This window comes from Diadema antillarum, unplaced genomic scaffold, assembly GCF_040938485.1.
Source record: "Diadema antillarum isolate AM-2024a unplaced genomic scaffold, OU_Dant_1.0 seq00001042_RagTag, whole genome shotgun sequence".
Classification (NCBI taxonomy): domain Eukaryota; kingdom Metazoa; phylum Echinodermata; class Echinoidea; order Diadematoida; family Diadematidae; genus Diadema; species Diadema antillarum.
The window spans coordinates 1,549,317-1,560,216 of NW_027271873.1; the positions used below are offsets into that span (position 1 = coordinate 1,549,317).

General features: G+C 37.4%; 1 protein-coding gene across 1 annotated transcript; it reads right to left on the reverse strand.

Moving 5' to 3' along the window:
• Positions 1 to 2,299: 2,299 nt before the first annotated feature.
• Positions 2,300 to 10,328, reverse strand: LOC139743036 (uncharacterized). The gene is made up of 4 exons (XM_071653545.1): positions 10,188 to 10,328; positions 9,037 to 9,129; positions 6,351 to 6,484; positions 2,300 to 5,137 (listed from the first exon to the last, which is right to left on the reverse strand). The coding sequence occupies exons 1-4, from the start codon at positions 10,216 to 10,218 to the stop codon at positions 4,814 to 4,816; spliced, it is 582 nt and encodes a 193-aa protein (XP_071509646.1). The 5' UTR covers positions 10,219 to 10,328; the 3' UTR covers positions 2,300 to 4,813.
• Positions 10,329 to 10,900: the final 572 nt, after the last annotated feature.

Consider the following 10,900-nt stretch of genomic DNA (forward strand, 5'->3'; position numbering starts at 1 on the left):
ATTTTTGGTGTTGCAATTCAATTCTATTTGTGGTATTAAAAAGAAAAAGATTCCAACACCAATCTTTGGTGTTGCAATTCAATTCTATTTTTGGTGTTAAAAAGAAAAAAAAAAAGAAAGATTCCAACACCAATCTTTGGTGTTGCAATTCAATTCTATTTTCGGTGATAAAATTTAACACCATTATTTTAACAACAGTGATATGCAGAATTCAACCCCAAATTGTTGTTAAAACAAAAACCAACGATTTAGCACCAACAATTCAATCCAACTCACTCTATCAATGCATTAGAATCAAACACAGAAATTCATTACACATTACACATAGAGAAGGGAAAAGGAACAAACCAAATTATCTTGACAAACAAAACTTGGTTCTTGTTTATTCAAGAAACTGGAAAAAGGAATTATCATGATGAACAATACACAACTTACACCTAAAGAATACAACTTGTATTCTACATCTGGATCAAGAGAAGAAAATGTTAAAATGTACAAAGTTTTGCCCAATTTGGGAGCCACCCTGTATACTAAAGTAGTTAAAGGCAAAAAAAATATGCATGTGGGTATTTCTATTTATATGGGTACCAAAGTATGACCTCAAATTGGTTAATACGTAATGAAACTAAGCTGTTTTGTACTGTGTTATACCTAAGATAAAAGCCAATAATCATTACACTCACAAACACTCGCATATTTCTTTGGTAACATGTTCATTCACAATTAGCCCCTAAATGTTTCATGTGTAACATGAACATGACATCACATGATATCACACAATTACTCCTGGTACCCATATGAAAAGAAATACCCATGTAGGTACTTGGTTGTCTTGAGTCTCTTTCTCATTTTTTTTTTCCTCAACCAAGTTAACAAAAAGCTATTTGTACATCAAAACATGCATTTTCCTTTCTCTTTTTCCTCCAGGAAATAAGCAACAACAAATCAATCTGTGCATTTCCAAATCCTTGGCTTTCATGCACATGCATCATAAATTTGCTTTTCCCGAAAGAAAAAAAGATGGAAAATATTACATATATTACATTACAAAAATATTATAAAATTTTTCAGTGCACACTTGGTCAGGATGTTCACAAGGAAAAATGTACCAAAAATTAGTACTCTTTAAGATTAAATTAATGATCGGCGGCCAAGATCTGGAGGGGGGGGGGGGGGGGCTACAGATAAATATAGCCCGGGCTACATAGGGTTAACAAGAGTCCACAATATCTTATTGATTGAAGTTATTTTTGCACATTTTGTTACCATTTACCAAAACCATACATAACATCGGCTCTACAGGTCTAAATTACTTGAAAAGAACATGCCTTGGTGCCACGTACTTCCTCGAGTCTGTGTTTGACAAATTTGTCATTCAAGTCAACAAAAAGCTATTTGTACATCAAAACATGCATTTTCCTTTCTCTTTTTCCTCCAGGAAATAAGCAACAACAAATCAATCTGTGCATTTCCAAATCCTTGGCTTTCATGCACATGCATCATAAATTTGCTTTTCCTGAAAGAAAAAAAGATGGAAAATATTACATATATTACATTACAAAAATATTATAAAATTTTTCAGTGCACACTTGGTCAGGATGTTCAAAAGGAAAAATGTACCAAAAATTAGTACTCTTTAAGATTAAATTAATGATCGGCGGCCAAGATCTGGGGGGGGGGGGGGGGGGCTACAGATAAATATAGCCCGGGCTACATAGGGTTAACAAGAGTCCACAATATCTTATTGATTGAAGTTATTTTTGAACATTTTGTTACCATTTACAAAAACCATACATAACATCGGCTCTACAGGTCTAAATTACTTGAAAAGAACATGCCTTGGTGCCACGTACTTCCTCGAGTCTGTGTTTGACAAATTTGTCATTCAAGTCAACAAAAAGCTATTTGTACATCAAAACATGCATTTTCCTTTCTCTTTTTCCTCCAGGAAATAAGCAACAACAAATCAATCTGTGCATTTCCAAATCCTTGGCTTTCATGCACATGCATCATAAATTTGCTTTTCCCGAAAGAAAAAAAGATGGAAAATATTACATATATTACATTACAAAAATATCATAAAATTTTTCAGTGCACACTTGGTCAGATGTTCAAAAGGAAAAATGTACCAAAAATTAGCATTCTTTAAGATTTAATTAATGATCGGCGGCCAAGATCTGGGGGGGGGGGGGGGGCTACAGATAAATATAGCCCGGGCTACATAGGGTTAACAAGAGTCCACAATATCTTATTGATTGAAGTTATTTTTGAACATTTTGTTACCATTTACCAAAACCATACATAACATCGGCTCTACAGGTCTAAATTACTTGAAAAGAACATGCCTTGGTGCCACGTACTTCCTCGAGTCTGTGTTTGACAAATTTGTCATTAAATCTAGTGGTTTGTAGTCAACAAGTTCCTTTTGATTCTTGACAACATGACCACGTGGAAAACTTATTTCTACTGTAAAGGCATGATAGTGTGAATTATAATGCAATGTATCTAGCAAGAGAAGTACAAAAAAAATGTCATTGTTGTGTACAATGATATGCTCTATTTGACCAAACAGTGGAAGCTCATCGACATCATGGCAGACCAAAAGAGACAACTGATAATGTGTACCATACACTTTAACCCAATTGGCATCAAAGACTTCAGAAGAGAGTTCCTCTACTTGGAGTTTCTCTTGCACAGTCTGTCTAATATTTTCATCTAAATCTGACAATAAAAGTGAAGTACCTGGCCCAACCTCGAGACACTCCAAAGGATGGTTTGACTGAAGATGGAACGTTAGTGCTGTCTGATGTTTCTTTGCAAGTGATTTACATATGTTTTTGTAATTACATACAGATTCTGCAACACGGCCAAAATAGTGATGTTTCGCTTCGTACCGCATACACCATACATGTACGAGTGGCCCAACTTCTCTCAAACATGTAGCATAATGCACCATGAAATGATGCTTTGGCAACAACCTATTGGCAGGAAATGTTTTTTGAAAGTGTGTGTGATGTTCTTCAGTGAGAACAGACAACTGGGCTATCAAGCCTGCTGTTAATTGGGGAGCAAAAATAATATCCATACAATCTAGTAATCTTAGCAGCAGTTCCCAGTAGACGTTTCCTTCTTCAATGTCATGAGCTATGATGAATGGAAGATTTCTTATCAAGCACCAAGCCTGCATTGCCTTTTGACCCACATCATTGCCAGCTGTTCTCAGTTTAATGTAGGATGGTTTGTTCTTGTTATCTGTACGGTTTAAGCAATGGCTGGCAACTCTCTGATTCAGTTCATCATGGGTCAAGAGTGGTGGTTGCCTTTCATAGATGAATATTCTAGTACAAGTTTCAGCTCATACTGAACTATGCCTTCCAACAGATCATGCATTATATCAAGTGAAAAATTTGTCAAGATATGAAAGTAAATACAATCATTCAATACAGTTTTTTGTTTAACTCCAAACACATGTGACAGTGTAGTTTGAGCTTCAGCTTCTTGTAAATGTTGCTCATAAGTCTGCCTGGTGCGCATTTCCATTAACACCTCTTTTAATGTGTTCTGCGCCTCTTCCTTGCTTGTCACACACAATCGACAGTAATAATTAGCAGAAAAGCTCTGTACAAAACCAAACAGGGCATTTGCACCTAGATTATCAGCACTAATTTGAGTAATGGTTCCCCTCTTCACAATGCCATTAGGAAGAGTAATGCCAACTGTTGACAGAATGTTAATGTCTTTCACAATATGCTTGAGAATAGCATTAAATCCATATTTTTTGGCATCTTCAGCATACCACAGAGCTACAAGATTGATATTGGAAAGAATAGAATTATACTTTGGTGGCAGATTTTTCAAAATGAAATAAAAGGCACCTAACTTGTGAATTTTTGTTTTTGAACCGATGGGGTTTACAGTTTCAAAGTCATCATAAAAACAGTGAATTTGTAGGGCATTTTCATCTTCATGGAAAAGAGGGATTTTCTCAAATTGTGCACCATCACAGTAATCTCTCATTACACCATCAGTGCTCCTATGGTCATGAGTAGCAAAATGCAATATATCTTCATTGCTCAAAAGTTGCTTTAAAGATTCTAAAATGGGTATATAAACAAAGGTATCTTCAATAGCAATCTGTTCATACTGCTTACTTCTTTTATTTAGACGACTTTCATACCGGATGCTAACTTTATTTCTTGTGGTTCAACAAGTCCAAGTGTTGCACAATATTTCATCCGCTTATATTCTGAGTTCAAATTTTCAAATGGCTTTTCAAGCATAGCAAAATGCGTCTGTATTTCTCTATAAGCTTCGGACTCAATGGGCAGTTTATGTTTCAAGAAAGTAGCCTTAACTGCCGCTGATGCACTTTTTACTACATCACCTACAATCAAACTGGTTGATTCCACGATGTCATTTACAACTTTTCCAGAGTTTGCACTGTTTGCTGAAAATTTTGAAATTACTTTTGCACACTGCCTATTCAAATCTTCAGCGGATAAAATGTCATCTTCTGCATTTATATCCTGATCTTGATCACTGTCGTCATTATCATTACTGTTTCCTGCAAAGCTCTCTTCGAATGATTCACCAGCTTTCTCATTTTCAGTAAACTGTTCTTGATTATCTGGCAAACCAGATTTAAGGTGAGTCTGCAAATGCCCTCGAAATCCACGAAAAGAATAAAATGTTCTTGCACAAGCTCCCTGTCCACAGATTAACACCTCTTTTCCTCCTTCACTTAGTCCATGACTTAATCTTAAATGTTGCACCAACTTTGGTATTGCAAAATTTCTCTTGCATTTGAAGCAAATCATGGTGTGAATAATTTGGATCTTAGTTCACGCACTCTCGGTGATTCGCGGGAAACTCCAACATCAATCTCGAAAACAGCTGTCTGGATGAAGGTCCAGAACTGATGAAGAGACTGGCAGTAATGCAAGCCAAAGACAAAGTGCGTCTTGAAGAGTTCATCTACTGCTCCTTCCACCGTACGGGCACCACATGGAATGGCCTTGTGATCGACAATGAGCAAGTAACTGCTGATACAGGCCTTAGAATTTCCAATTCCAAGAAGGAACGGTTGGCTCTGGGTCTGTTTGGTGCCATCCAGAAAATCTTGAATGCTCCCTCCACTCTGTGTTTGAAACAAATTACATGTACTAGTAAACGATGAAACTAGCAGTTACCCTTTTCCCACTTGTTAATTCTATCAAAACTCTATCTTTATCATCACTGTTACCATCATCATACATACATACATATATAGTGGGGGGATCTGGATGTTTTGTGGAAAATGTCTGCAATGTGCAAAGTAGCACAACGTTTTCTGACTTTTTTCTCAATTTAAGAGGCCTGATTAGACTAAAGGCCACCGCATTCGATATGACTTTCTGTCACACAACTCAGCGACTTAAGATCTGAAATAAAACAGAATATACGCACTGTTTATTTCATAAAATGATAGTCGGCAAGTTGTGCGACCAAAGATTTGTATGATATGCAGTGGCCTTCAGGCTGCATGTTGCAGACTATCAAGGCTTGGCTGCAAGTGATGCTCCATCATAACTCTTGAGCAAATAGGAAAAGTGCATAAATCACAGGGCTTGTGCATGATGGTGACATCCATGTGCAGCGTAGTCTCCCCTATAACTTGTATCTCGCTCAATTCACTTTATGGTTAATGAACTGAACAGAGATATACACTGTAGCTACATTCTTCAACCAGGACTTTGCACAGAAAATTTTATAAACGTATAGAGGTAGGCTGTAGAGGCCTGGTAAAAAATGCAAGTATTTTCAAAGCAGGTTTTAAGTATCTGATTGAGAAGAGTCTTTCTAATATGGTTGAGTCATTTCAACTCACACAAAAGGAGACACTGTGAAAATAAGGATTTTAAAATTTCCTTCACAATTATTTTCTTGCTGCAAATTTGTAATCAATTTCCAATATCGAGGCAAAAAGTACTGACCTTTTGTTTATTGATATAACTCTACATTTAGGGCTGTGAAAATGTCACGCTGAAACATATTCCTAGTAGGATTGAAGTATGGCAACCCTGTTTGCAGTAGGTCCATCTCGTTCTAGCGCATTGTCACTCCTAATAATCTTAGGATAGGTTCAGTTTTTGAACAGGCCCAAAGTTCTTGAGCACCCTCTTAGTCCAAGCCAGTCTAAGCACATTCATGAAATTCTTAGATAGACCATTGCTACATCTACTCCCTGTGTACACACATTTAGTCAGTTTTGGCAACATTTTCTAGAATGCAGTGAGAACATGCAAGGTGTGACGAGGGTACTAATAACATTATTTATTTATAGTCCACTTTTATACTGAAAAGCTACATACCTTCTGAAACTGAATAATCCTTGAGATTGCTGAGGAAATGGATACTTTTGCTGAGGCAGCTTTAGACCTCCCTTGGCTTGCAGGAGGCAACAGGCACAAGAGGAGGAGGATGGCAGATGTACCAGAATTCCATCCTGTATTTCAAAATGCAAAATAATAAAATCAAGCAGGCTTTCTAGTAGATCATGGTGAAAAAGTAGGAGAAAAAAAATAGGAGCTAAATTTCAGTAAAAGTAGGAGAAAAGTAGGACATGCACTTTTTTGTGAGTTTTCGATCAATACTCACCTTGTAATGAAGAGTCAAACTCACTGTGAACACCTGAAATGATTACTCACTGAGTTACTACAGTTGCATGTAAAATCATTTACCCCCCCCCCCCCCCCCCCCCCCATTTGGACACTCTGGCAAAACAATTAGTAACAATACACATGCAGATTATTCCTAAATCTTACAAGTGCATGGTGAGCAGATACTTTATTACAATCACATGTATCAGATTAGTAGTCATTGATTGTCTATAATTAAAAACCTTGATCATTCATGCATGAAGAGATGGTCCAGTGAGTAATTTGTGGTCATTTTCGGAACTTGCTGTGATCACTGAAATGTAACTTGTAATGCTCTGAATGATCACAGCTTAATTGTTCCCTTTTTGTAAAAGATTAAAATATTTTTTTTCCTTTAATAAATATACAATTCTTGTACTTCCATGGGCTCTGTTCATTTTGACATGAATTAAACTTTGAGTTATCAATCTCATTGGTAATTTCTGTACAAACTCATTGAAGGCAACTTTTACTCAACATTCATTTAAAGGGGAGTTTCAGTAGTTGTCTAGAGGGCGCTATAGCAATATAATTATTTTGAGATTTGAATGGGAAAACTCTTAGGAAAACTGACACAGAATAATCCAAGGAGGGGGCACAACAGGAGTTGTCATAAACAACTTTCATTCTTTACTTATAAAGGTATCTACACACAAAACAACTTGACTGATCTTCTTGTGGATCTGGAGAAGAAGATGTTTGAAATTTTGAGAATTTTGCACCCTGGGGGCCCTCCCCCTGGGCCCCCATGGGGCTACAGTTATCATTTGAACAACTCTACCCAACAGAATGATTCTCTGCAAGTTTGACTAAAAGCCGACCATTCGTTCTGCAGAAGAAGATGAAAATATAAAAGTTTACAGATGACGCACACCGCACAACGGACAAGGGACGGCAGACAAAAACGGATGGCAACAGCTCACTTGAACCTTCGGCTAAGGTGAGCTAAAAATGATGCACATGGCCTCGCATCATTTGATCTTTTGACCCCTAGATGACCTTTCACCTCATCATCCTCATCAACTCACATCTGGTAATACCCAAGGATTATTTGTTCCAAGTTTGAACAAAATTGATGCAGAAATAGAGAAATGAGAGCAAGTTCAACAAAAGCCTTTAACATTTTTCTAACACAGCAACAGGAAAAGTGATTACTATGTCAATCTCTGCCAGAACTTTGTTCAGGTGAGACAAAAAGGAGGGGGGGGGGGGGCACTGAGTGAGGGAGTGAAGGGACAAAGCAGGGGGAGTGTGTGGGAAGGGGTTCTGCCATCAGAATAGCAGAAATCAAGCCAAGTGTATAATAATATGGACGACGTCCAAAGCAGTCGTCCAATGTCGAGTAATTGAAAACCGTGCCAATATGGACAGTATTCAAAATGTTGTCTACAAATAATCAAGGGCAAAGGTCAAAGGTCAAGGTCAAAGCTTGAGGTCACAGATCATTGCCACGTCCATAGGTATACATATACCAAGTTTGAAGTTGTTTCTCCAAACCTTTCTTGAGATATTACGAGAAAGAGCTATTTTCATGTTTAATCAAGGTCAAAGGTCAAGGTCAAAGGTTGAGGTCAAAGATCATTGTCACCTCCATAGGTATACATATACCAAGTTTGAAGTTGTTTGCCCAAACCGTTCTTGAGATATTGCGAGAAAGATCTATTTTCATTTGTTTTATATAACCCATGTGACATTGAATTACCTTTGATCTTTGCCTTTAAGCTCAACCTCAACACAAAAATGAGCTTAATATCAGGAAAGTCCTAAAGGATACCGATACCAAATATGAACTTGTTTGGTTAACTCGGAGCCAAGATATAGATCGATGAAAAAGTGGATACCAAATTGTTGACAGACAGACGGAGAGACAGACGGACAAATATGACGGCATAAGGTCTTTCCTTTGGACGACTTAAAAATGTTAAAAGTTAAAGTTAGATGGGTAAAATGCAGGGGAAGGTTTGGAAGGGACTGCCCCATCTAAGGGTAGGGAAAATTTAGCAATTGGCATCTTAGAAATAAACTTTTTCTGATGCACATTTAAGTGAGTACAATATACTTTCAGAGTATTGGAAATTGTTTTTTGTAAAAAAAATCCTATGGAGTGAAATAACTAGATGAGGGGATGATCCGGGAGGGAGTCCCCTCTCAGGGTGGGGAAAATTGTGTATGGCTACTCGAAAATAAGCTTCCTGGCCCACATTTGTGTTGTGTTTATGTGGGAGTGTGATTATGCTCCATGAAAAATTGACCATCACTAGAATGTTTAATGATAAGGTTGGTTTAATTTTAACTTCTGATGACACTTCAGACTCTTTATGAAATTAGAGGGTGCATTCCAGGGAATGTGCAAAAATACCTTCTTTGTTCTGGTCAGAACTGTCAAAAGATGACAGGAGCTCCATGACTGTCAAGTTTCCATTCTGCTTCAGAAGTTGTCGAGCAAGTGCCACTGAATGATTGGAGTAAACATTTACAATAGGAGCAATTCCTTCCCAAGTGACTGCTACAATTTTCGAATTCTTGTACACAGCAAAAATGGTATCAGATACATAGATCAGAAAACGTTGCGCAAAAATTTGTCCCAGCAATAAGAATGAATTCCTGCCATAAATTATTATTATTATTATTATTATTATTTTGGTTAATCATACTTCATGTACAATGATTTGTGTATTCCTTTATTAACAAAATTCATGAAATGACTTATTGATTATTCCCCTGTGTTTCCCATTCTCATCATAAATAGCGAGACGGTAATATCCGGCAAAGACCAGTATTTACCCCACAGTATTTATCAGCTGGGGCCAACCATGGGAAAAACAGCACTCGTGTCATATGCTACTGTTGTAAACTTTGACAGAGTTGTCCGCCCAGATTTGAAATACGTAATCATACATTTATAGCATAAGAATGCTAGGCACAACAAATAATTAAAAAGGCGTACTATACTAGAAACACTGCAATTACTAGATCTTCTTGAATTAGGAGTAAATTTACACCAGCCAGGGACTTGGTGATACCAGGGAGATGGCCACCTCCCTGGTAATACCCAACACCGATGAACAATGATAAGTTTCCAGACTTTTGTAGATTCTTTTTTATGTAATCCTTTGGACAGTATCATTCAACTCAAACATCACACCAAAATGTTTTTTAAATCAAACATTCACAATATTGAGGTGTCTTCAAGACACATGTAGGTCCAGGAAACTGTGAGCCGTACATTCATGAATAAATACCATCCTTGAATGGGTAGGACATATAGATAGAAATTTCCAACAAATTTCAAGATGATCGCATTGAAAACATTTCTGCAAAAATGCAAGTTTGCAATGCTGAAGACTAGCTTCCTTTGTCTTTAATTTGCAATGAATTGTTCATTTTAACACAGTGGCTGTATCCAGTAGCACCTTTTGCAAATACAGAGAATGTTCAAAGGAACATTCCTATAATTGTTCGCATACTGCTTACTTCTCCAGAAATGTAATGCTCTTATTAAAAACTTACTGGACCATTCTTCATCTTCTTTCAGGACCATGAGGCTAACATCAGGCTGGCTGGTCACAATATCTCCCAATACATCATCGTCGATACTAAAGCCTTCATGTTCATCCACTAAAACAAGATCTTCGCCATCTCTGATGCTGAATTTTCTTCTGACTGTAAGGGGGGGGGGGGGGGGGTGGGGAGAGAAAAACTATTACAATTTACAAATGTAATAAAAAATGACTTAAGTATACTTTGCAGTTTGTATGGTTTCATGACAGGATAATAGCTACAGTTGTAGTAGCATTATAACTTTTATACCGCTAGTGTGTTTGAACATTCTGGCAATTTTCAGTGTTTTTGGGAAAGACATTGACAATTTTTTAAGTATATGATGTTAATACAATGACACATATCTCATTTATCACATACTTTATCCCCCCCCCCCCCCCCGATTAATGCCAGTGGAATGACTGGTTTTGATAAATTTTTTTGACATCTTCTTCAGTAAAAATGTAGAAAAGCTTAGGCCTAAAGGAGTCGTTCGCTGGTGCTCTAACCCTATTGACCTAGAGACTAGCTCTTGGACTAGCCTATTCTGGTCTAGAGGTAGGCCTTACTGCCACCCCAGGTGAAAGAATTACATAGCCATGCAATTTTTTGAACCCGGCTGTGACAGTATTAAGGCCTACCTCGATAGACCAGGATAGGCTAGACCAAGTGAGCGGCCCCCT